Raw genomic sequence first — 26,946 nt, 5'->3', positions numbered from 1 at the left:
TATATAGTGAGACCCTGTCTCAATAAACAAGTTAGCAACCCACTTGTTGGTTTCATGAGAAGAAGATGGACCTTTGGAGACATGCTGAGGGTGGACCACAGTATGGAGACAGCCCTTCATCACTTGGGAATGGACTCAAGACCATGCACAAAGTCATGCACATCCTCATTCATCTTCAGCATCTTCATTCTCTCACTGAAGTGGTTCCGGGGACACCTTATTTTCAGCCTGTCATGGATTCTGGCAGTGTGCCTTAACTTACCAATCATGTCCTGTGCCTGAATAGGTGGTGTTATCTCAGATGGGTCACTCAGGCCATGTTTATTGGCTGACAAAATCCGGAATACGTAGGACTTCCCCTCAGCCAAGTCAAAGACGGCATACCGAGGGGATCTCACTGCTGTCTGGGCATTGACCCGCTGCCAGCTGCCACTCCCAACTGCAGACTGCAAGAGAAACAGACAGGAGGTCAGAGTCACAGGAAGATGCATAGGAAGATAAAGAGAGTTTTCACCAGCACTTAATGAGTCATAATTCAGTTAAAAATTTTCACCATTTGGCAGCTACATATAGTACTGGAATGACATAACCTACAAATGTATTCCCAAGAACACAGGTCACACAACTGTGCCTTCACCTATCTAAACCATGAAGCAACTTAGCTCATTGAGGAAAGGCCTTTGGAGAATTATATCATCCTGTTAAACTCAGTGCCGAAGTTCAGAAAGCCTAAGAGAGAGCACATAAGGTATACAGCTATATCTTATGTGCTCAAATGTGAGTGCGTGTGTGCGTGCATGTGTGCATGCGTGCGTGCTGTACTGTAACATGCAATGCATTTGTCTTTAGGTATATCCAGGTAATAAAGCCTCAAACTGTTCAAACACATGGTTCCCTCTACAAGATTGCCACCCGCTGGCTGCATGGCTTACATGCAAACACTGAGCATTGATAGATCTGAGTTTCTTGGGAAACCTGCAGCCCTTGGGAGAAACTGGAAGTGGATGCAGAGGTGCAAACTCCACTCCCCCCTGAATACAGAGACTTAGGAACCAAATAGCTGAGCAACAGCTCTGTTACACAGGTGACAAAGCTCAGTTTCCACACGTTTCCATAGCAGAGCCTCTGCTCTCCACTACTTAACCCGCTCTTATACAACAGCGATCAGGCTCTATAGGATCGCAACAGGCTCACAGGTCCTAAGTAAAGCACAGAAATCAAGATGGTGGCCTGAGAGCTACGCTCTTAGGAGCTGGGCCTGAATACCTTCTCAATGAAGTACATTAAGGGCTCCTTGCCACGGGGAGAAGGAGGATCCCAGCTGAGGACGACGTAGTTTCTGCTGACCTCTGAGGCCTGGACATTTGTGGGAGGTCCTGGAATCTGAACATCACCTATAAGAAAAATGAACTGAGTGAGTGCTGTGTGGGGACACTTAGCCATTCTCCAGCATAGCTCAGGGCACAAAAGACTGCCCTGGTAAGCTAGATGTAAGGCTTAGCAAATTCCGAGCAACGGCTGTTCTTCCAGAGGACCTGGGTTTGATACCTAGCACTCGTATGGTGGCTAGACACACAGGTTCAGGGGAGCCAGTGACCGTCTATGGTGCATATATATACATGCAGTCAAAATACACATACACATAAAATAAAATAAATAATTTTTCAAGGACTCCCCTGGTATGGCTGCTACAGTTGGCCATTTTCACTCAGAGAAGGCAAACAGATCCCAGGAGCCCAGGCTTGTTTTTAAAGAGGCAAAGCGAAAACACTCCATTAAATATCACTCTATCTTTATTTCTGATTAAAAAATAAAAACCAGAACAAACAAACGGTTCCTAAGGATGTCATCCAAAAGTCTTTCAGAGTTTCTACAGGATAGATGAAAGGATTTTTCTAGAAGTAACCAACCAAACCATGATTATCTCTTGTGAGGATCTGGGAAGGCAGCAGGCAGCACTGCCAAGGAGCCTGCACAGGCCACACCTTGCTGAGTCTCCATAGTGTGGACTGAAGTCTTATATTAGCTCCTATGATGTGCTGCTCTTTCCTCCCTCCAAAGATCATACACATTTGCAAGCACTGTACTCTGTGCCTGTTTGTTTAAACTTCAGCAGAGATGGTGATAAGCCCTTTGCAAATAACTGTCAAAGGATATTTATGATCAAAGACATCTGGCATGCCTACATCCCCTCTCACCTACCTACGTTATTTAAGTGGTGGTAGACATTTGTGTTTGAATTTATGAGAGATTTTCACAGGGATAGAGGTTTTGCCAGACCAAAGTTCCCTTTAATTGTTATACAGAATATTAGGAGTTTCTGTTAGATTAGCACATGATTAAAATGGTTTGAACAGTCCACAGGACATCTCTCTGCCCTTCGCAATATCTAGTTGCTCCCTTGGGACTCAGCTCCAGGCGGCAAATTGAGCAGCCACATGGAGACAGCACAAAACAAGATTGGGTTTCACTGTGAGTATCCCTTCCCAGAGCACAGCGCGCTCTAGAGGGTTCAGCCTAAACTGGACTCATGCCGGTCTATGGGTTGAATTTCACTGAGGAGTCAGCACGTCTCCAGGAAAGTGGGGAGACAGAGGGTAACTGAGGGAATAGGGAGCACCCCAGGTCCCCACTAGCTGCTCTCAACCCTCACATGTATATAACACCCAAAAGGGAACAAGCAAAGGTACCAGAAAAAGGCACAGAAAATTCTGCCAAGCTCCTAGAGCCAAATCACTTCTGATGGAGCAAACCAAGAGGACATAGCATACATGGCTCCTGCCATCCTGGACCAGGCAGGAACTGCAAACCGGATGTCATACTGCAGAGCTCAGACCTATCTGTATAGTTTAGGGCACATGGCCTCTGGGGACTAAGACACATGTCATTGGATACCAAGGCAAGAAGTAAAAACCCAGCCCTCACAAGCAGAGAGCTCTCAATGAGGGTGAAATTCTTGAGCCATTAGGATGTTCTACACAACCTTGGGGGAAGCAAGCAACAGACCTGCCAAGATGCTAGCTGCAGACAGAAGAAACCAGGCTAAGATTGACCTGGGAGCCAAGAAAGAACTGGTGAGACTCACAGAAACACACCTAGGGTGAGGGGAGAGGTCCGCAGAGATAAAGAGGAAAGGAAATGACCAAATACTCCTCCCTGTGCCTTTTGCTGTGGAGCTGTGTACAGCTGGTTAGTTACAAATGCCCCTGGCTTCTGCTCACTTCCTACCAGTTCTCTTGGGCCATGGTTACACTGAATGAAGATGGAGACATGTAACGCTGTGCTATGTACTCTTATGTACAGAAATACTTCTCAGACTAAAATTATTTTGATAAAAAATATAGCATGTATAATACATATATAATTTTTATCTTTTTATTATTTAAAATGTTTCCATATCCTAATCTTTTTTTTTTTCTTTTGGAAGACAACACTGACCAATTCCAATCTAGAATGCTGAATAGGAGCCCAGACCACACCCAATTCTATAGCCACTGAGCTTGGGTTTTAAGCATGGGACTTCTGGGTCCCCATCCTGGGCTTGTTTCATCTGTAACCCAAGGAAGCCACCATCACCCCAGAAGATGTTTCCTTAAGTTGCTGAAATCTTAGGTTGATTTGGAATTTGAAACGCTCTCAAGAGTCCAGCAGTCAAGAAAATGAGAAACCAAAGCCAAGGGCTGCAATTTCCAGAAAAGATGATCAGCTGAATACACAGGGTACAGGCTCCCTGTTCCAAGGCACTCCACAGGGTCCTGAACTTGGGGCTAGTAGAAGGAAATCACTCTAGCAGAGGCAGCAGGATCCCTGAGTAAATTAAAGTACTTGCTGCACAAGCCTAGTGACCTGAGTTCAAGCCCCAGGAACCACACGCTCTAGTTTTATTTCCATTCTGTGATAAAACACTCTAACCCACAGCACCGTGGGGAAGACATGTGTGTACTCAGCTCATAGGTCATAGCACATCACTGAAAAAAGTCAGTGTGGGAACACAAGCAAGAACCTGAAGGAGACACCATGGAGGAACACTACTTCCTGGCTCACTGGAGCTCATGCTTAGCTAGATAGCTTCCTTATATTACCCAGAATACCCCTCACAGGGGATGGTGCTGCCCACAGTGGACTGGCTCCTCCTACATCAATTAACAACCAAGACAATCCCCAACAGACATGTCCACAGGACAAATTTACCCAGGCACTACCTCAACTGAGACTATTTGGTGGCTCTGGGCAGTGTCAAGTTAACAGTTAAAGTCAAGCAGGATACCACATAAATGTGGAATGAGAGAACTAAGCCCACAAGGTTGTCCTCTGACCTCCACAGTCACACCAGGACACACGTGCAAGCACGCAAGAGAGGGAGGGGGTGGGAAGAGAGAGAAGGGGGAAGAAGAGAGGGGGGAGGAAGGGAAGGAGGAGAGAGAGAGTCACATCCTAATAAAGTTTTAAAGTACATAGATAATGGCTATAGAGATGGCTCAGAGGTTAAGAGCACTGGCTGCTCTTCCAAAGGTCCGAAGTTCAATTCCCAGCAACCACATGGTGGCTCACAACCATCTATAGTGAGATCTGGTGCCTTCTTCTAGACTGCAGGTATTACATGCAGGCAGAACACTGTATAGATAAATAAATCTTTTTTTAAAATACATGCGTAAAAACAATCTTAGTACTTTATATAGGAACATATCATAGCCTTTCCAAGAATGGACCATCCTCTTTTGGTGTAATAATTCAGTAAATATTGAAAAAGTAAATTCAATTAAGAAAAAGGCATTAAATGAATAGAATGTTCAAAAGAACTAACAAACTGAGATTAGGGTGAAAAATAAAACTAGAAAGACAACAAAAAGACTAAATTAGTTGAAGTGTTGCTCTTAGCCAACAAAAGTAATATTTCCATTTCACTAAAACAAATGTCTAAAGTAATGCTTGAATTAAAAAAAAAAAATCAGAACCATGGCGGTAGGGAGGTAGTTCAGTGTGAGAGCAGTGATGAGTATGTGCAAGGCACTGGTTTGACTCCTCGGTGCTGTGGGGGTGGGGGAGAAGGAAAGGGAGGGGGTCCAGGTTGTATGAAAAAAAGATAGAAAAGGGAGCTTGCTTGCTAGTAGCAAATGTTTAAACTCAGATATAAGATACTTTAAAACACTATAGCATCTCTTTAAAGATTAGTTAAGGCAAACATCTGTGTTTAAATGACCAAAGTAAACAGGCTGTCCTGGTTAGTTCCTAGTGTCCCCTTGACACCACCTGTCACCTGAGAAGAGAGTGAAGAGCTTCGACTTCAGTTGAAGACCTGCCTCTATCAGATTGACCTGTAGGCTTGTCTATAGGACGTTGTCTTGATCACTAATTGATGCAGGAGGGCCCCAGCGCACTGTGGGCGGTACCATCCCCAGGCAGGTGGTCTTGGGCTGTGTGAACAAGCTCTCAAACCATGAGCCAAGAACAAAGAAGCAGAGGGCATTCGGGTACTCCCCATGCCCCTCCCTGCCCCTCCTTTCCAGCCAAGAAGCCATGAGCTAGTAAGCAGAGTCCTCCCAGTTTCTGCTTCAGCTCCTGCCCTGACTTCCCTCAGTGGCAGACTGTCACCTAGAAGTCTTTTTCCCCAAGTTGCTTTTGGTTAGGGGGTTTGGTTTTGTTTTCCTAATCACGGCAACAGAATAACACTAGAATACAAACTCACTCTCCAATCCTCTCCATTACCCCAGAACCTCAGTTCACAGCCAGCTCGCTGAAGACCACCAGAGGTGTTACTCTACGCAAGCGTCAGCAGGCCCATAAGACTGATACCAAGGTCCCAAGTCCTCTACTTTGGGGTTTCATCCTCCACCTCTGAACAGATACCAGCCTTAGGAATGCTCTGATGCATGAACAAGACACAGCCACATCCAAGACTGTAGCAACCACGAGGAAGGGTGGAGCCAGCTGGAAAAGCGGTGCAGGGAGGGGGCGGGACACTACCTGAGTAACCCTCTGCTTCTTCCTCTGGGATTAGAAACCACGGTGCCTACAGGCAGCATCTCACCCTCTCACCTCTGCTATTACTGTGGAAATTCTTCATTTAATCAACATTGTTTTTACCCGACATGATTCTTTACTTAACATGCTTCCCAAATGCAGCTATGCTTACTAAAAGGTGGCTCCCTACCCAGAACGCCATGGCAGGAATGTCCCTGCCTTCGGGAGTTTTATTAGGCTGGGCTGGTACTGCAGGTTTCATCAGAGACATGCAGGCATTTATGAAGCAAGCTACACCTTCTCACCGGGGCCTTTGTTATGGGGTGTGAATTCCACAGTCCACACTGGGAGAGCACAGCATTTCTCCACTAATCCTACATCCCATGAGAGTGAAAGAGAACGCCTGTTCCCCAGCATGCCAAGCCTCCCATTTACACGGCCTGCTCACAGGAACACAGCCGTCCAGTGTATCTAGGAGCCGTTCCTCACTCGTTCAAATCTCTATGTTTCAGTGGGTCCTGCGCCTGGCGCAGTGGCAGACTGAGGAGCCAGACAGTTGTGGGGGCTTGTAAGCCACCCTGCCTGGGCCAGTTCCCTTGGCTGCGTATTGATCAGGCATCTCTCATGGCTTTGGAGGTCTTCTGTAGACACATAATTGACAAAGACCACTACTGCTACCTCGGGGGTCACCTCTGCAGAATCCCCTAGTACTTTTCATGGAACTTTACTTCATCTGTGGTCAAGGTTGGAGCACACTCCTTCAGAGACCCTGTTGCCTTCACGGGGTAGAAGATACAACACAAAGCGTGAGGCTGCACCTTTGGAGACGTATACTGCAAGCCTAAAAGTCAACCCTGGCCAGCAATGCCCTGGGAGGAATCTTCTTTAATACGGTGATTTTGAAGAAGAGCCAAGAAGCATCTGCTTCCCTAGTGGCTTCAAAATGACTAACAGTCTTGTTTGTTTTTTTAAATGAAGAAGAGGAGGTGGAGGAGGTGTGTGTGTGTGTGTGTGCGCTCGTGTGTGCGCGCGCGTGTGTGTGTGTGTGTGTGTGTGTGTGTGTGTGTGTGTGTGTGTATCAGAGAACAACTTTCAGAAATTAGTTTTATCCTTCAACTGTGAGTTACAGAAATCAAACTCAGGTCACCAGGCACCGGGTCATCTCACCCCTAGAATCTTACTGTTTAAGTTTCTGGTCACTGTACTGTGATCTGAGCATACATTCAACTGAAATCTCGGGATGTCTGATTCATGGTGTGCTATGCTTCTCCTTTGCTTCTACTCCTAGTGCCTCGGGATGCACAAGACATAATCTCAACATGAAGCTTGAAGAAGAGAAATGCGATATTATAAGTCAGGGGAACCATCTGACAGGGGACTCACAACCCGTTTTAGATCAAATGATAGAATTCTTGCTGAAAAATTAAAAGAATTCTTTCACTAAGAGAGTTAGTAAGGTGGGGAATGTCTCAACCACTACAGAGCACATTGCTCTCCAGCACCCTTGTAGCAAGCCAGGGGTACACATTTGTAATGATAACTCTCAGGAGGCAGAGGCAGGCAGATGCCTGGGGTTTGAGGACTACTTGGATAGTTCTAGGCCATTGAGATACCTTGTTTCAGGAGACAGTGTGGGGAAGGTAGGTACCTGAGGCCAAAGTTGTCCTCTGGCCTCCAGATGTACATGTATGTATACACACATGCACACATACACACACACACACACACACACACACAAACACACACACATAAATACCAATAGATAATAAGAAAGCACCCAACATCAGCTAGGAGCAGGAGTCTTTAGATGATGCGTCTGGGCCCTACCAGAAGAGCAGATCCCAGGGATACTACAGCTAGATCATTGTCCCCTCTGCCCTCAGCCTCAGTCTCCAACTCGAGCCAAGTTTCACGAAGTTTCCCAAAGCTGAAAAAGAGAGCCTCACCTTCAAGGTCATCCTGGTAGATGACAATTTCTTTCTCTCCTTCCAAATGAATCGCTGCAGAGAAAAGGTGACAGTGACTTTGGACATCCAAGGGTTCCTACATGAAGCACACTTTATCCTAATTTGGGGCAAGTTGTGAGATGGCTCAGCATTTAGGCAACAAAACAGTTATGGGGTCATGGCCTCTGCTATTTCAGAAGTGCTCCTGGTAATTCTCAGCACAAGCAGCTCTTTGTAGAGAGTCATGGGTCTCACAGTAAGGTCAAAATAGTGATTCCCATGAACCATGGTGAAAGGCCCAGTCCCAGGAAGGAATCTGTGCATAGAATGTAAAACTCAAAGTGGCTTGGTAACCTGATTCCCACTACATATTAAAACTGTGCCATCAATAGATGCAGGACATGTGACTGAGCATTCTGGATTCCAGTACTTGGTTGAGATAAGAAGCAGTGCTGTAAAGCACAGGTGCCTGCCCGGCTGCCTCTATTCTCTTAAGGTGTGTCAATCACCTCCATATCTAAAGACAATATTGATGGAGATGTTGAGAATGGGGAGGCATCGCCCTGCCACACTCATCATGGGACACCATACTTAAACCTTCTATCGGTGGCTAACAGAGAAAGAACTAACTCCATGCAGGTCACCCAGAGGTCCCCAGTCATTTCTGGGGTTAGTGAGCATACCTTGTAACCTTCTCAGGTCAACAGGATCAAGGGCAGCCACAGCATCGGAGATCCTGGAAGGCCTGCTGACTCCAGCATTGTTGACAGCCCTCACACGGAACACGTATGACCTTCCTTCAAAAAGTCCTGTGACAGGGTACTTGCAGATCTTTACTGGAGCATCATTGCACTGGACCCAGTTGTTAGTTCCCACCTCACATCTTCAAACAAAAATGAAATACAGAGAAAAAAAACACATATGGTAATCTACCAAATTATCAGAGGTGTATTCTCACAGAGCAGTCATCACAGGGAGCATGCCTGTTGTCTAAATATTTAAACTATTGAAATACTGACTTCTATTGATAGTAATGCAATAAACCTTAAAAATAGTAAATTCAATACATATATACATATATATACATATGTCTATAGAGGATGGATAGATAAATGGATAGAAGAGGTAAATATAAGATAAATTATAGGTAGATGATAGAGCTGATAGATAAGATAGAGATAAGATAATAGATAAGACAGGCATGATAAGATCAATGTAGATAGATGAGGGATTATAGATAAGAAAATCAAGATAAGATGGGGGAAAGCTGGAAGGTAAGGCAGACAAGACAGAGGTTAATAAATAATAGACCTACAATGTAATATAGAAGTATAAATAGATGATAGGTAAGCTAGATAGCGGCATAGATGATAGACAGACAGATGATAGATAGATAGATAGATAGATAGATAGATAGATAGATAGAGGATAACTGAGAAAAGAGTAGATGATAGAAAGACACATATGTGTAGTTACATGGATAAACAGATATGTTCAATTTTTGTGGTTTATAGCTTAAAATAATTCCCATCATCAAACATGTTTACTCCTCCCAGTTCCTCTCCCATTTCCCCCACATCTGAATCTGTTCCCTTTCTGTTTCTCATCGGCAAAGAGCAGGCTTACTATCTAGATGATAGTTAAAGATAAGATAAAGCAAAAGTCTATCACATCTAAGTTGGACAAGACAAGCTGCATTGTTGGCAATTCTTTTTGCAGCTTGGGTGGTGAGGCCTTGTGAGATTAAGTCTGGGGAGAGACTCTGTCTGTGTCCCTTCCTCTGGCTCCACTGTATGTCTTGCTTGAGCTGAGCCAGGCAGGGCTGATGCTGTACCGGGATCCAGCTCAGGCAACTGACCAGTAGGATGCCACTTTCTAGGACCCTTCCTAGGCAGAATTTGGAAGACTTTTGAAAATATAGTCCTGTCTGGAAACCTGGAAATGTAGGCAAGATTAGTCTCTGTTTTTAATGCCTGAGGATTTTTGTTTGGTTGGTTCATTAGTTTTGGTTATTCAAGACAGGGTTTCTCTATGAAGCCATGGCTGTCCTGGACTTCCTTTGTAGACCAGCCTGGCCTTGAACTCACAGTAATCCACCCATCTCTGCCTTCCTGGGTGCTGATTTACAGACATGCACCACTGTGCCTGGCTTGAAGAATTTAAATATAAACTTTTATGTTAAATCCCCAGCAGAAAACAGCAAGGTCAGAAAATTAGTCTTTTGGGCTCTTCGAGTTGTAGAGTTGAACATTCATGTAAAGTGCCACCTCACCCAACCTAATTATCTTAAAGATGATTAGACTTGTTACTGGCTAACAAAGCCCCAGGGTGGGGGTGGGGAAGGGGGAGGAGAGTCTCCCAGGGCTCAACCTACTAGCATCACTTACCAATTATTTTATCAGTGACATTGGAAGACCAAATAGTGGCAATACTCCCCTGAATGATTCTGTCAGCCTACAGTGACATTATACATCCAAGGGTGCTGCCTTACTAATGCCACTGGTGTTTCCATCCCTGTGGATGGAATGAAGTACACACTCACTTGCACACTCACTTGTCAATGAAGTAGCCGATGACAGGGCTCTCGGTGGTGGTGTTCGGTGGCTTCCAAGTCACAATAACATAGTCTCGGTTGGCATCATGGCACTGCAGGTCCATGGGTGCTCCGGGAGCCCCTGTGACCAGTGGGTCAGCATCTGTGGTGGGGAAACATGTTCACATCACTTACAAGATGGAGCCACTGCCATACCTGCCCACAGGCCTCCAAACTCACATTGTCTCTACTCAGTCTGATCTTTATCACTAAGTTATTTGAATCTGTGACTTTTTTAATAATTTGACCCAAAATTAAAATTCACTTCTTAATCTTACCTGGTCACATATTACAAGTTGTCAATTTTTTATAAATAGCACAGTGGTGGGCTACCTTTGCAACACCTGAGAAATATCAACTGAGATGCTTTTGTATTTCAGAATTCTTAGAAAATGCGAGGATTAACACACACACATACACACACACACACACACACAGAGGGGGCGGAGGGGGGAGAGAGACAGAGAGAGAGAGAGAGAGAGAGAGAGAGAGAGAGAGAGAGAGAGAGAGAGAGAGAGAGAGAGCGCCTGGGTCGACTTTTCCCACACTGCAGGCCAGCAGAGCTGGTTAGGAAGCTAATATACTGAACATTTTATTTTCTTACCTAAAGCTCATATTTGTTCAGGAGCCACAGCTCCTGTAGACTCACACAAGCCTAAGTGTTCTGTGGTGTCTGGTTTAAACCTTCCTAGAGCACTAAAACCCAGGGATCTATAAATATGGAGCCTCATGTTTCCTCCACTCATAACCTCCAGAAGGTGATTAGAATGGTTGAACTCCCCCAGGTTTGTGTCCTGCTCTTCCGGCTCGTAGTATTGAATAAGCAAAGCAATCAAACCAGGTTGAAGTCATTGCATCTTTATGGTGCTAAACACTCTGCCAGAGGCACACAGGAGAATGGAAGGTGTCTGTTAATGCCAACCCTAAGAAAACCCACAAAATTATATGGGAGAGCCTGAAACCTCCCTGTGTGCTTATGTGATCATGTGGGAAGTGCAGGACTGAGATGCATATTTTTGTTCCTGAGGTAACAAACTTTAATGGCAGAGCCCTCCTCTGTTAAGCTCTGTTCTAACTCCTGCTGAGAGTAAATCTAACACCCCAATTGCTTTCACATACCAACCACAACCAGAGCTGCAGGCGGGTAAATGGAGGGACCAGCTAAAGGATGGCGGGCTATGTGCCGGGCATGGTGGCCAGGGCACAGCAGCCATAGCTTGGGCCCACCCAGCAGCCTCAGGAAGGAGCCCACAGAGGACAGCTGGGGTGGGTCAGTCAGGGAGGGCAGAAGCAACACACTGAGAAAGCGACATAGCTCGAGCACAGAGCCCTGGCTTCACAGAGGGAGCTCTCTCAGGCTGTGGCTCCAACAAAATTTAGCCCTAGATCCTCCACAGGAAAGGCAGCCAAATTCTGAGCTTTGGTATCTCCAGCTGGAAAACAGAGCAACTTACAAAGTTGCCATGAGAATTTCAGATGGTCTGTACAGATCATGCGTGAACACACTTATCTGAACATGCCTACATAGATTTATATGACAATCGTTTACATGGATACTGGCATTGCTATTGCCTGACACTATTCCTAGTACATCATGAACTTCTTTTTTTGACACATAACTAAGAACAGCATCCTGATGAGCTCATGTTGGAGGTTAGAAGTAGGACAGAGGGTTCTGTCAAGCCCAGGACATTCTGTAACTATTGCTGCCATGTTGTGACCATAGTAAGTAGGACTGAAGTCAGCAAAGATGAAAGCCCCATTGTCCTAGACTTGTGTCCCTCTGTAACACCAGAGTCTAAAGGAGCCCACTGCCGCATCCTCCATGGAGCTCAGCATGCAGCACACTCACTCTGAGGGTTTGGCTCACTCACAACTCAGGGTCACAATGACAGACACGCCTTGCACTTCAGAAGGAGCTATTTCTTGCTAGGGGAGTCTGGGATGGCCAAGACTCACTTTCCTGCATCTTTTTCCTATCCCCTCCTGCTACGCGCATATCTCCCACCCTCTGCTTAGACACCATTGACTGAGGCACCTCTGACAAACATGAACGCGCTGTGGTCACTGACTCCACCCCGGGACACAATCCTCAAGGTGTACAGTCCCTCATCGTCCTTGTTCAGGTGGCTGAAAGACAGCGAGGCCTGGCCTTCTCCAAAGAACATCTTCGTCCACTTTGAATCTTTCAGCAGCACATCTGAAATGGCATCAGAGGCAAGGTGAGTTCCAGGTGCTTCCCCACCGTCTGCTCCCGGAGGCCCCTGGATGATGTTCAAGGTCAGTGCTGGCTGCCAAGCTCACCCTCTCCTGCCCTACTCCCTACCCCTGGTAGCCAGCACACCAGCAGGGGTGAGGGACAAGTACATAAGGCCACTCTTCCACAAAGGGCTCATGGGGGCAGCAGCAGTGGAGAGTCAGCATGTCAGCAGTGTCCCCAGGCCTGGTCCACCACAACACTCACCATCACGGTACCACTCAGCTCTCGGTTGTACTCTCTTCAGATCTGGTGTCACCAACATTGTGCACTTGAGTGTGACTGTCTCACCCTCTCTTCTGAAGGTGACCCCGAATTTCTCCAAAAACTGGACATCAAAATGTGTGTATGGAATCACAGATGAAAGTGGCACTGGGGTGGAGGAGATACCGTTAGCACTTAGCACGTGTGTCTGTGCCTCTTTCCGCACAGCAAATACACTCAGAGCCACTGCCACTTCCTTGCCTGGTTATGGACTACAAGGCCTCTGGGGGAGAAGGGTCCTTCCGAAGGCCTGCCTTCCCCAAACTCATAAGCTGAAGCCCTAACCACCATGGTATGAGGGCATCAGGGCCTTCAGAGGTGATTCACGTTTGATGGAATGAGGTGGGCACCATGGCAGGGTCAGTGCCCTTACAGAGGAGGAAGAGAGCAGGCTGTGTGCCCAGGAGGACGAGGGAGGACTATCTACAAGCCAAGAGCATCCTCCCCCTGCCAGAACGTACACTGGTGACCTGGGATATAGGGTCTACAAACCCATAACCCTGAGAAATAATGGCCCCTTGTCAGTCACCCTTCTGTAGGCATGAAAGTACTCTATGTGAGCCGGGCGTGGTGGCGCACGCCTTTAATCCCAGCACTCAGGAGGCAGAAGCAGGCGGATTGCTGTGAGTTCGAGGCCAGCCTGGTCTACAAAGCAAGTCCAGGATAGCCAAGGCTACACAAAGAAACCCTGTCTCGAAAAACCAAAAAAAAAAAAAAAAAGTAGTCCATGTGTCTTGTTATCAGGGACAAGGTCACACAGGGGCACAGCGTGGGCCTTGCTGTGTTTACAGCATAGGATTTGCATCCTGCCTCAGCCCAAAGAGTGACTTTGGGAAAGTCATACTCATTGGAGTTATTTTCCTCTTTAAACTGTAGAGCTCTTATCCATGTGTCATTTCACAGCAAGTGAACTAGCTAGGTCTGCACACGTCAACTACAACCAGATTAAACCCCAAAAATGTACTTAGCAGAGCAAATATGCTTCAGAAGAAAACCAATCGGTTGTTGTAGCACTGGTGTCAGACCTGGGGCCTCACACACAGTAGGAGAGCACTCTAGCATTGAGCTGTTTTCCCCATTCTTTGTTGAGACAAGATTTTATTATGTCGTTTCAACCTAGATTAGACTTCAACTAGGCTAGACTTCAACCTGCACCTGCAACCTGTTGATGCTGACAAAAGAGCAAGGGGCTGAATGCTTCAGGGTACCACTCCTAAGGAAGAGGTTTGCCGCACACTGGGGCAGTGTAGCACCCTCAGTATACCCTGGCTGTATGTCCCATCTAAAGCCCACCTAGCTGCTCCAAAGAAATGGCCTAGGGCCTTTCAGGAGCATGGAGTGTCCTCACACACAAGATTTGGCACCATCATAGATCTGCCTAGGAATTTGTGTTCATTTCATTTTCCAATTCATATACATAAAGTCTCTACAAGTAATGGTGTCACCTGTGTCTAAATATACTAGCTTGCCAGCAGGGAAAATTGTCATACACTAACCCTGACTGGGGAAACCTAGGAAGGTATTAAAAACATAAATTTAACAAAGATTTTACCCAGGCTGGGCGTGATGGCACACACCTTTAATCCCAGCACTCAGGAGGCAGAGGCAGGTGGGTCACTGTGAGTTCGAGGCCAGCCTGGTGTACAAAGTGAGTCCAGGACAGCCAAGGCTAACACAGAGAGACCCTGTCTCGAAAAACCATAAAACAAAAACCAAGCCAAAAAAAAAAAAAAAAAAAAAGATTTTGTTTTCCCTATGAAAATCATTCCTCACCTCTCTGCTGTGTCACTAAACATCTTTCTAGACAAAGACACCCAGGATACTCACATCCAATTGGGAGTCCTACAGAGTAGAAAGGCTCCTCATCTCCTCGGTACCCTGTGGGGAACATTGAGTGACTATGGCACAGAGACAGGCAATGACAAAAGTTTTCCCCTACCCAGACAAAAGCAGGAACATACTTTTCACCACCACTGCAGCGTTGGTAGACACTTGTCCATGAGGATTGGTTGCCACTGCTGAATAGGTGGCTGTGTCCTCAAAGTTGGCCCTTGGGGGAGAGAAAGTGAGTCTGTGAGATGTTGGAACACAGTTGAAGTCCTGAACTTGAACAAAGGATTCTTAGAAAGCAACCACATTGCCCAGATCACTTGTGTGTTATTGGAGAACACCACCAGCCCTATCTTGGGATAGTATTAATTATAGATACAGATGAATGCCTTACCCCAAACTATGCCTGGCCTGGCCTCTCAGAATGAAAGAATAGGACTGCTTCCAGAAATTGTTTATGTCACTCTCAAGGAGAAATCACTCTCTGTCTGACCCTGTTTTTCAGCCTAGTGGAGTCTGTTGTTTCATGTAGTCATGGAGAAAGTCTTTGGGGCCTTAATCCACAGAAAAACCCTTCCTGCAGGGACCATAAGGAAGCACATTTGGGGGAACCCTGTGCCTGTTCTGTGGTCAAGAATTTCTCTCCTACCTGGGAGCTGCTCTCCACCTGGCTAAAGGTGGCCCAGGAGCTGGCGACTGGTCCCAACCTCCATGTTGTGTTGATGCTTCCCACCCTGAGCCTGTGCCTGCCACTGTTCTAAATGGCTCTGAGAAACAGCATGACCAGGCTGCTGAGAACCCACCAGAGCCCCAGGCAGGAGCCAGAGCTGGTACCTAAGCCTTCTGACGTGTAGAGCACCCTGCTGGTCAGGTAAAGCAGATCCAGAGCCCCACCTCACTCCCCAGCAGGACTCCCAAGCCAGCAGCTGGTGCTGAGAATCACAAATGACACAATCCCCAGATTAGAATGACCCACACAGGTGTCAGTAAAACACCCAGACTGGTGAAACACAACCCAAGACACGGGTGTGTGTCCATCCCAGGAAGACCATGACCTGAAAGTGCCAAGGGCCAAACTCTCAGGGTGCAGAGCTCCCATGTCCCACTTCCATCCTGCAGAAGTGAGGCCACCCCTTCAGTGACATCCCTTCAGGCTCCCCAGAAAACCAGACAAGAGAGAGACAGGCAGCTTCATGTGTTCTGATTTATGCCAGGTATACTGTTAGGTCCTTGTTGGGGAGCCTCGCTCTCACGGCCTCATCTATGTGTATACATATGTGCATATATATACATGTATATACACATGTGTGCATGCATTTGAAAGCAGAGATCATGCTCTAGAAAAATTCCTGGGAGCTATTCACTAGATAGATAGATAATGGATGGATAGATAGATGATAGGTAGGTAGGTAGATAGATTGAAAGCCCCATGTATCCACAGGTCTTTGCCTTGCCAGCACTGAGGTTAAAAGTATGTGCCACTATGTTCAGCCTTTTCCTGTGGATTCTGGAAATCAACCTCAGATCTTGACACTTGCAAGCACTCCATTGACTGAGCCATATTCCCACATCCCTCAGCCTCTGTCCTATATAACAATATCACAAAACCTGGAAATCACCACGGGAGAACTTGGGACTCAGAGAAATTGGAAAACAAGGTCCACATGGCTGCAAAATTTGCATTCCTGCTGCTGCTTCCTTCCGAAATGGGGGCGGGGGGGGGTGGGGGGGCTTAATCTTGGGGAAGAAACAGCGCAAGCTCACTTTTGAGAAATGGAAACTTGGCCCAAGTCTCACTTTAAAGTACATTAAGCCAGTATTCCCAGAGGCAAACAGCTCTTCCTGGAAGTTCTCGGCCATCTAACTCTCTTCTCTGTAGCTTTCAGAGCTAAACATATGTTCTTTGACCCTCCCCCCCCCAAAAAAAATGTAGTATCTCTAAGAAAGGGGAGAGAATTTTCAGAGACCTGTTCCATCTGCAATTCCTTTCTTTTCCCTCTGGAGTTTCAACCCACTTTTGCTGTGTCAGGCATGGCATCTGGCCCCCTTTAAATGCCACTGCTCGCAGAGGTCAACCCAGCCCTGTCCATCTGGACACTCACACCGGGACATCATGTTCCATTCACCTGGGAAGAATGAGCGCCAGCTGCCACCCGTAGTCAGCACAGTGCAGCACTGGCCTGGTCTGATTAGGAACCGATCAGCTATGCAGTTTGACATCAGAGCCCAACATCAGAGCAAAAGTATCATGCACAGCCAGGAGATCTGCAATGTAAACACTTGCTCCACTGACACTCACCCACGCCTGCTAGCAATAGCACTGCCCATGAGAAAAATGACAGCTTGGTGACCGCAGGCACGGCTGGAGGTCCTGGAAAGCTGATGAAAAGAGGCAAAGTCTCCTACAGTGACTGTCCAACCAAAACGGAGCTCAAGAGGGGCTGCGCAATGGCGCGGACAACTTGGAAGTAGGGGCAGACAACCGCACCCTGACCACCCAGCAGCAGACAGCAGAGTTCATGGGGAAGCCTGGGCAGGACTTACAGGAAGAGCCCAGAGGACAAAGGCTGCCATGGGCCCAGCAGATCACCTTGTCCTCAGAGCTGGGAAGAGTAACACCTAGACCTAGAGAGTCCCTCAGCGGTGTGTGGACATGGAGGATACCCAAGTGTCCAGGCAACCATATAGACCATTTCCAATTCCATCAACAGCCCTTCATATTAATATGATGGTGTCCAAACCGAGTTTCCTTTGTTGCACTGCAAACTTCTTCGATTTTTAAAGCCATAGTAAATGTCTATGCTCAGATATATCACATCCTGTTTGCATAGCCAAGGACAGTGCTGAGAACTCTGTAGAGTATAATTTAATAGTGTATGAGTTGTCTGTGCCTAGGCCTCAGTCAAGCTTCTGCCACCTCAGTTTAATTGGGTGACATCATTTGAGTTCAAGGTAAATAACTTGTTTCTCTTGCTAACTGCTCATCTTGGCAAGTCAGGGTCATTCTCAATAGTGGCCGATCAGAGTGGCTGCAGCAGACATGGTTGCCAAGGCAGTAGGACTACAGCCGTGGTACCATGGTACGCTGGTATCATGCACTGCCTTGGATCAGCTCACAGTCCTCAACTATCAATGTTATCCCTCCCTGCAAAAATCTATATCTTGAATTCCTAAAATGCTTTATAAGGGTGACTTTGATGATTAAAATAAAGCCATGTATTTGAAAAACTGTTGCAATTTTATAAGTAATATGAAGCCTATCATCATCCCTGATGAAAGAGAGACCCCCCACTTCTCCTGTCCAAAGCTTCCTTTCTTCCCGGAAATTCCTCCAAACATCAGGGGCTCCCAGACCCTCTGAGATGTTCTCGAGTAAAGAAGAGCTGAAGTGGCACAGGAGGAGAACAAAGCTTGTCACAGAATGGACCACAGGAGATGCGAAAGAAGTGCTGAAGAGATCAGGCCGCCCAGCAGCCTCTCCTCAACTCCCAGCTTGCCCTGGACTGACTGAGCCATGAAGATGGGACAGCGCCACCTAACGCATTAACACTGATTAGCTCCTCCGTTCACCCATTAGCACTTCTAGCTCCAGCTAGGGCACAAAGGCAGGGAGTTAGGAGACGGTCTGATGGCAGAGCTTCGTCCTCTATAGCCAGGTCTCAGGGCACTCCTCTGCTTAGGAAAGCCAGCTGAGGAAGCAGGGTCCACAGCTTGCATCTAAGGAAACCCATGACCTGCCCAAATATGAGATTTACGGCAGTGGTTCCCTAGAATTGAGTGGACCCAAGTGGCTGCTGGGTGGGCAGGGTGCAGCCCTGCTTACAACTTCTAGCATCTTCCTTTATCTTGTCCCTTGTCCTTGGTGTTTTGTACTATACAGAACATGGAAATGGTGGTACACATATAAATTAATGAGAGAACCCATCCGTGTATTAAAGTGAGCTTTGGAGTTGGAGTATTTCCCCCCGCTGCTGGGTGTGACAGGGTTGTAGGGAAAAGACTGGGGCAGGAGCAAAATAGGAAGCAAAGAGGAAGTCCAGGTGGTTCTGGGAACTCCACCAAACTCTGATTTCATGAAGGCTAACTTGGAGCCAGTGAACTGTGACCCCATCTCCACCATGCCCTGAGGGAGGGGAGGACCTTCCCTCCCTTTCTGTTCCTCAGGGCCTCACAGAGAGTGCTCAGCAAACTCAGAGTCTAATTCTAGCCTTTGCTTCATGCTGAGAGAACTTGCAAGGGTTTTGCTTTCTGCTTGGATGCGGTCCCAGAATAGGAGGGTTTTTTTTCTGGTCTCCGTTTTTTTACTTCCGTGGGGGCACCTTCGCTCCTCAGAGTCTCAGTGTGAAAGTGTCTCAACACAACTTCTGTGAGAACTTGCCATCTTATCTTTTGTAAAGATGGACAGACAACATCACAAGTGAATTCCTCATTGGTGGACAACGCCCAGGTCCTTAAACAGTAAGTGATATAGAAATCAGACTTAAAGCTCAACTATTCCGAACTTAAATACCAAAGTCAGACAGTAAAACATAAGAAAAGTTTAATCATGAAAACATCCTGCAAAGAGTGGGTGATAGTGACGTCACTAACAAGAAAAGAAAAAGACTGTTCTACATGCCCCTCAGAGTAAGAGAACAACATAAAAATACTTTGAAAATTAAAAAAAAAAAAGGAGGTTCTCATTATAGGTGGCCAGAGGAAAATGCATGAGGCTATATACCACTGTGCAGATTCTACCAAGGAGCCAGTTTGCATTTAAGTGTCTTAAGAACTGAGGTGCAAGAGCCAAAGAACATTCATAGGAATAAATGTCACCTCAGAATGCAAGGAAAGGCTCATTCCCCAGCCAGCTAGAGAGAAGGGCAAGGCATTGCACACCCGGAGACGCCCCGGATCAGATGATGTGTAGCTCAGCGCTTTGGAATGAACAGCTGAGCTGAGCTATAATTTGTGGGCTTTCCCATTGCTCTTTTCCTGAAGAACAAGAAATTCTCTTGATCTGCTAAGAATGTCCCAATAGGGAGAAGAGTAGGAAAAAAATTGGAGAGATGTGCTAGTCCTGGCAATTGTAAGTCAAGAGACCTGGGTTTCAGGATCACTCCACATCGGCCTTCCAGGGCCAGTTAGCTTAGGTCATTCTGGGTGTTTCTTCACTGTTTAGAGCCAATGTTATTCTAGACATAAAATTTGACGACTGCCAACATTGGGTCAGAGTGTGACTATTTTCACGCTTGATAAAGAGAAAACACATCTTGACAAAAAGCTAACTGCTCATTCAAACTGACCTACCCAGGCCTGCTGGTCAGAGTGCCAGCTGGTCAGAGTGCACCGTGCCCAGGGATCAGATACTCTGACATCAGTGTCATCCCTGAGAAAACTGGCATTGGCTTGCTGACCACTGACTTGGAAGTCAAGGGAAGAGCTACGGTCCACAGAGCAAGCACTTCTGCTCTGGAGACCTACCCACCCACCTGGCTTCTCTGGGAGCTGTTTGCTTCCACGAGGGACACCTGACAACACCTGCGCCATCTTCTGGATCTCTCACTGCTGAGCTTCAGCAAGAGCTTAACACTGATCACCTTGGGCCCCTCTGGCCCCAAGTCAACAGGAACCCTGTCTACTTGCCTTAGCGTCTAAGATCCTTTGGGGCTACAGCAAAGCCAACATCCTCCCTGTCCTGCAGGTTCCCTGGTCCACAGGCCCATCTCTGGCCTCCAGTTCTCCTTCCCCCTCCAGCCCCAGTACCTGTGTATTTCAAGAGACCCTTGGAGATTTTTTTCACCCGAACACCCAGTTCCCACCTACTGCCCTCTCATCTTCGAAACTCAGAATGCACCTTCCCAAAGAAGTTAGCCCTAGGCTTTGTTTTTCCATGACCTACTACCCAGTTCTTCCTTCAACTACCTGCTATTTGCCTGTGCTCAATATGAGACACCTTCTGGATACCAGCTAGCAAGTCCAGTGTAGGTGGCCATCCATGTGCCACACCTCCCAGACCAGCACCTGGTACTCAGTTGGCTCTCAAGGGATGACAGAGGAATCCAAGCAGCCATGAGGCCGGGGGCTGGAGCTTATCACAGAGCAGGGCTTCCAGCTTAATAGAGACCACACAGCTATGGAGGAGTGACACTGTACAATGAGGTCCTTGAGGGGCCCACAGTCCTACAGGGCTCAGAGACAGCACTACACTGTCTTTGAGCAACCAATATGAGCCCAGAGAAGGGATGCCCCCACCCACCCACAGAGAAGCAGGAGACATAAGGAAGCAGATAGGAAGAGGAAGAAAAGCTAGGAAGTGGAAAGGGGAAACTCCATCTCAGCTGCAGGGCCAAGGCCTACAAAAGGCTCTCAGTCAGACCAGGCTCATGTTGGAGCAGGACCTCAAGAGCACAGGCCACTCACTCTGACCCCTTCCTCCATCCTAATGGAGACCCTCACCCATCTCCATCAGGTAATGGCTGGTCACCCCAACCTAAACTCATCAAGAATCCTGATAGCTGTGCTAATCCAGGACCCTTCCCATGGAAGCTTCCTGCTTTGACTTTCTATCTGTGAGCCCCAAGCTCCCATTGGCTCTGGTGTCTCCTCCAGATCTGATATGGGCTGAACATACTTGTCTACTGTAGCTGTCATTGAATGTATCTACCTTGTCATCAGGAACAAATTCCAGAATTGTTGCTTCTACAACAAAACCTAATACAGGGTTTTTTTCCTCTTGGTTTTTCAAGACAGGGTCTCTCTGTGTACCCTTGGCTGTCCTGGACTCGCTTTGTAGACCAGGCTGGCCTCAAACTCACAGCGATCCACCTCCCTCTGCCTCCCAAGGGGTGGGATGAAAGGCGTGCGCCACCACCGCCCGGCACAAATTTTAAATTAAAAAGAAGAAAATGTTTTCATTCTAAGCAAACATCTAGGCAAAGTTGCAGGGCAAATAAGTTTGCCTGTGTGCATCTGTGTGTCTGAGTGTAGCATGTGTGCGCCATCATGTGACAGTCTTCCAGCCTCCCCTGAAATTGCAGGCCTCAGTCAATCAGGCTGGCCCAGACACCCCAAATTCTCTGCCTCACTCTCCTGAGTATAAGGATCGGGGTTTTCCCATCTTCTCCCATCCATCTTCCACTTTCTTTTGAGTTTGCACATTGTTATAGGGTGAGCCAGCATGCACTGGCTGTGGACCCTCACCTGTTGATCTCCAGGGTGTGGACTCCATACATACTCTCAATCCGGTACTTGCCTGGCTCACCTGCCTGGCAGATAAGACTACCGTCCTTGTACCTGATGGAGAGAAACACTCATGTCAGTACCCAGGCATAGATACATTTGCAGTTTTGTCCCAGCCTCCTTTGTGCCCTAAGAAGCATCTGCTCCTCTTTCCCCTGCCCATTACTGCAAGGCACTCTGGATCTGGCTTTCTAGAAGAGGCAGGAGTTGTGTCATTCAAGCTGACAGAGCTCCCACATATCCTATGAATTCAGAAGTTACCATTCCATTTAAAAAGAAATATAGCTGGTGCTAGCCATGTCCGAGGCTAGCCCGTCAGGCTACATTGCAGTTGGAGCACATGAGGAGACTCTCACAGAGTGCATGGACCCCTAGTTCTGGAAGCTCCACACCTGGCCTGTAAAGCAGAGCGCAGCCACCCACAGGCTGGGTCACGGTTGGGCAAGTCTTACACTTCTCCCTTGTTTCTAACGCCATGGATGGGCTGAGCTACCAGGTTGCAAGGCTCCTGTGAGAGATCCAGGACACGGGGGTACATAAACAGCAATTCGAGATGTCAACAGCCGATGAACGAGGTCCGTGGAGCTTAAAGATTTGCAGCTTTGATATCTATATCGATATTTACAGCTTCCCTACATGAGCCCTCCTATAATTAAAACAGATATATGGGCTCTGTGTGCAGGGTCAGCAACTAAGCCAGTGCATAGAACACATACACATCAATGCAGGGAGCTAACTCTTCAACAAAATATTATAAAAGTGCCACCGGGTCAGGGTCTCTAAATTTTGAATGGCAAAAAATTAATTATAAGGTCATTTTGAATTTTGTGCACACATCTCCCACCTGGGCTTCCATAGGTCTATAGAGCAAGTGCTACAGCATGCACTTTCCCATGCACATAGGGATGCTGTCCTGCACTGCTGTCTCTCACCATTGCACCACAGGTGTAGGGAATCCTTGTACAGTGAAACAGAGCCTCACAGACATCCGCTCCCAGATGGTGTGGGACCTTAACCTCACCAGGATCTCAGGGGCCTTGCTCATCTTCTCTTCAAATGAGTGTCTCTCCCAAGCCAGCTTGTCTTCCACCTGCCGGGAAGAAGTGAGGGTGGGCGTGGCTCAAGCAGCCCACTAGCAGTAGAGAAATTAGGCCCCTGTAGGCAGACAAACTCTCCTTCTACATGCCCCGAGGAGCTTAAAGGTCCTCCTACCATCTGCTCCAGGAAGTACTTGTCCAGCTTGTCACGAGCCTGTGACCGGGCCAGGTGGACATTCTCCTCCAGCTGGGCCAGCTCACTGAGGAAACGCTGCCTCTTAGCTTCTCCGTAAGAAGCTGCTTGGGACCGATACCTATGAGATCCAAGACACTCTGTTATCATAGGATATGTGACAAGACATTATGGCACTGACACTCTAGACAGATCCTTTTCCAGGTACCCATCCCTCAGTGTGAAGGGATAAAAGAAGATGATGGGGAAAACCAAAAATGTTTCTACTTATTTTTACCTCTTTCTTTTCAGAGTGTGTTAGTGTACACAAGAAGCTATAAAGAAAGCAGATGTGTGGTTTGTTAATAAGATACGCACAACATACGTCTCTTAGTTTCTTTCTTTTTTAAAACACATTGGTGTTTTGACTGCATGTGTGTCTGTGTGGGGGTGTTGGATCCCCTGGAACAGGAGTTACAGACAGTTGTGAGCTGGACTGCGGGTGCTGGGAATTGAACCTGGGTCCTCTGGAAGAGCAGCCAGAGTTCTTAAATGCTGAGCCATTTCTCCAGCCCCATCTCTTACTTCCTTTGGCATGAGAGACATGACTTAGATACTTGGCCACTCCTTAGAGACCTTCAGGAGAAGACACGTGTGGGGCACTGGAAAGGATTCCTGCATGTAAAGGCCGAGGGATCACAGGGAAGTCCCAGCCTCTGACCTGGAAGCCAGCACCATCCCTTCCTGCCAAAGCCAAGGACCGGTATATACAAGATCGGACTAATGTCTGCAAGGAGTGATAAGCGCTTGTGATAATGATTAGGGCTGGTGAGAGTGGTACCACATAATGAATGACCCAAGTTCCCATCAGTGCTCAGAAGGGCCCCATTCATCCTCCCAGATGCCCTGCGATGCAATGGCGTCATCTCTCTGAACCCCGGAATCACACACAGGAGTACTAGCCACCCAGTTTACTTTCAAAGGAAGAAGTGATCTCAAGATCTGACATGGGGAAGACTCCCACATGAGTGATGGGAGTAAAATCTTGTGATGCCACAGGAGACAGTGGGGTCAGTTCAGAGCTGGTCAGCCCCACACCTGTAACCCCACATCTACCAAGAGAACTGACTTCTATAGTGGGCTAAGGACTGCAGAAAAATGGGAACAGCCATCATGGCTCAAACCCAGATTCAGGATTCGGAGAACCCAGGGCAAACACTGCGTGTCATGAGGGTTTCCGTTAGCTGAGACTGACACTAAACTGGGAGAGATAAATAACCAGCGTACCAGCCATCCAAGTTAATGATGTTCACTTTCCTCATCCTTCAGTGGGGGACATGGAGGGACAGGAGCTTGCATATTATATTCAAAGTGACACTGATATATAACTGATAGTAAAACACCAAAATTCAAATGGCCAACGTCTAGTCCCCAAGCTTAAATACAATCAGAAGATACCTTTCCAAAACAATTGACTACATAAAACTTCGATAGTTTGAGCTGCCCCATGTAGCCTAGGATGACCTTAAACTCTTACCTGTGCCTCCTAATTGCTGGGATTACAGTCATACACCACCATACCGGGTTTATGTGGAGTTAGGGATGGTACCCAGAGCATCGGACATACTAAGTAAGCATTCTACCAACTGAGCTACACCCCAACCCAGATGGCTTACATTTGGAAGTCATTAACACCAGAAGCCCTTACTTTACAATAAAAGTAATTTACACATCTTGCATGGTACAATATACCTAAGGCATCTATAAGCTAATTTGTTTTTTTAAAGAATCGATGAATAAAATTCCTACTTATAAGTCCACATATGTAGTAGACTTCATGCCTACTCTTCAGGTATAACAAAGTAAGTCTGCAAATGGGCAGTGTGATTCCATGAGGAGCTGTTATCTTACTGCAAGACATGAATTTTAAATTATTTCACCATTTGAATATTCTTGTAGAGTGTAGTTCTTTGCAAGTACTACTCAACTTGGTACATTTTCTTCCTTAAACACACAATTTACCTGACCAATAATAGTGTGAAGATTACTAGAATTGTGCTTAAAATAAAATAAACATAATTTTGACACTGCTGAGAATTCCTGAGAATACAAATTTACTATCTCCAGATTTAAAATAAAACACACTAGAAATCTGTTGGCTTTCATCTCAGTGTACACTACAATTCTAAAATATATCATTATTGCTAAGTAACTGTGGTTTTCAAACAGCTGAAAGGGAGGGCTGTCCTTCGAGCTTTCCGTCGTGAGTCTAGTTTCTCCATCGTTGTGCAGCTTTCAAATGGTGCGCACTTCCCCGGCTCTCATGTGTCCTTCTGACTTAAAGAGAAGTTTATTCTCTGAAAAATGTTAGGGAGCAGCTGGTGGGATATAGCAGGTCTGACTATTCAACTGCTCACATTATTCTCCTTAAGATGTATTTTTAATTATTCTGGGTATTATGTCCACGCATGCAGGTGCACAGGACGCCCAGAGGCATAGGAACCACTGGGCCTGGAGTTCCAGTGGTTGGGAGACACCTGGAACTCAAACTCGGGTCCCTCTGAAAGATCAGCAAGTATCTTAACCATGGAGCCATCTCTCCAGCCCGACTTATGTTATTCTGGAAAGACCAATGCGTAGCCAGCAGCTGTTCCTCTATCACCTGGATTTTGTAACTTTAGGACTGACATTCTGGCTGGTCACTCTCTTTCCTATGACAGTGCACCCTCGTGAGCCAAACTCCTTGAAATCTAAGATATGATGATTTATAGAAGCCTTCACAGCCCTTGGTGTCCACAGAGACAGCTGTTTAAACACTGGCCGCCTCCTCAGGAGATGACCTTGCTCCAAGGGACAGCAGCCACAGAGGCTGTGATGGAAACTCAACCATGGAGTCTGAGGCACCTGATGCCTTGGGCTTAGAGAAAGGCAGAGAACTAAGCGCAGAGAATAAACCAAAACCACATCTCAGCCCTGGCCAGTGTAATGATGGAAGATTCAGCACAAATTCTTTGTGTGTTGGGACTGACATCCATCTAATGGTAAAGAAGTAAGGGGTGGTGGGAGAGGGGCATGCAGCTCTGGTTATAAGCAAGCCCAGCTTCTGTTAGCTGAACCTCTCCATCTAGCACCCCCTTGCCCTTCTCTGCCCAAGGTCACCCAGACTGCAGCCGAGTTGGATGCCAGCACTTGGTATCCAGGGTCTGTGGGCAGCAGCTCACGGAGGACACAAAGCAGTTACCTATTTTCATTTTCAACGTCCTCTTCTGACGCGCTCACTCGCTTTGCACAGAGATTGCAGGTCATCCCCTTAGTGGAGCTCTGACTGGACGCTCTCTGTGAAGAGGACCTCTCCGTAAGAGACCTCTTGGATGATGACTGGGTGGTTGCTTGCCTGAACAAACAGTGGGGACAATTAGAGGTGCCAGAAAATTACTAAAGGTATGCTCACACACAACTCTACCTTTTTGTATACCCCAACCCTCCCTGCAGAACACATATGTGCACCCAGAGCATAGGCACACAAGTGCACATATATGTACATGTATGCCCATATAGATGCACCTAGACACACCTGCATACATGTGTAGGAACACATACCACATACAGAATCACACACATACACCAATATATATTATATAAACACAAGCAGAAACATGCATACC

At 46.8% G+C, this 26,946-nt stretch overlaps 1 protein-coding gene across 3 annotated transcripts in view; it reads right to left on the bottom strand.

Annotated features, from left to right (window-relative positions):
• MYOM2 (myomesin 2) overlaps positions 1-26,946 on the bottom strand; it is a 66,308-nt gene that overhangs the window by 32,247 nt on the left and 7,115 nt on the right. For all 3 annotated transcript variants that reach the window (XM_084758081.1, XM_084758082.1, XM_084758083.1), the window contains exons 3-15: positions 26,523-26,675; positions 23,285-23,423; positions 23,005-23,162; positions 22,034-22,126; positions 14,983-15,071; positions 14,849-14,899; positions 12,965-13,129; positions 12,539-12,700; positions 10,462-10,603; positions 8,591-8,790; positions 7,908-7,961; positions 1,267-1,394; positions 263-446 (exon numbers count right to left, since the gene is read on the bottom strand). In XM_084758081.1, coding sequence (XP_084614207.1) covers positions 263-446; positions 1,267-1,394; positions 7,908-7,961; positions 8,591-8,790; positions 10,462-10,603; positions 12,539-12,700; positions 12,965-13,129; positions 14,849-14,899; positions 14,983-15,071; positions 22,034-22,126; positions 23,005-23,162; positions 23,285-23,423; positions 26,523-26,675 — 1,718 coding nt within the window. The remainder of the gene's footprint in view (positions 1-262; positions 447-1,266; positions 1,395-7,907; positions 7,962-8,590; positions 8,791-10,461; positions 10,604-12,538; positions 12,701-12,964; positions 13,130-14,848; positions 14,900-14,982; positions 15,072-22,033; positions 22,127-23,004; positions 23,163-23,284; positions 23,424-26,522; positions 26,676-26,946) is intronic.

This window comes from Acomys minous (genome assembly GCF_964271855.1).
Source record: "Acomys minous genome assembly, chromosome: 15".
NCBI lineage: Eukaryota > Metazoa > Chordata > Mammalia > Rodentia > Muridae > Acomys > Acomys minous.
The sequence above is the reverse complement of the archived record's forward strand: the minus strand, read 5'-3'. Positions and strand labels throughout refer to the sequence as shown.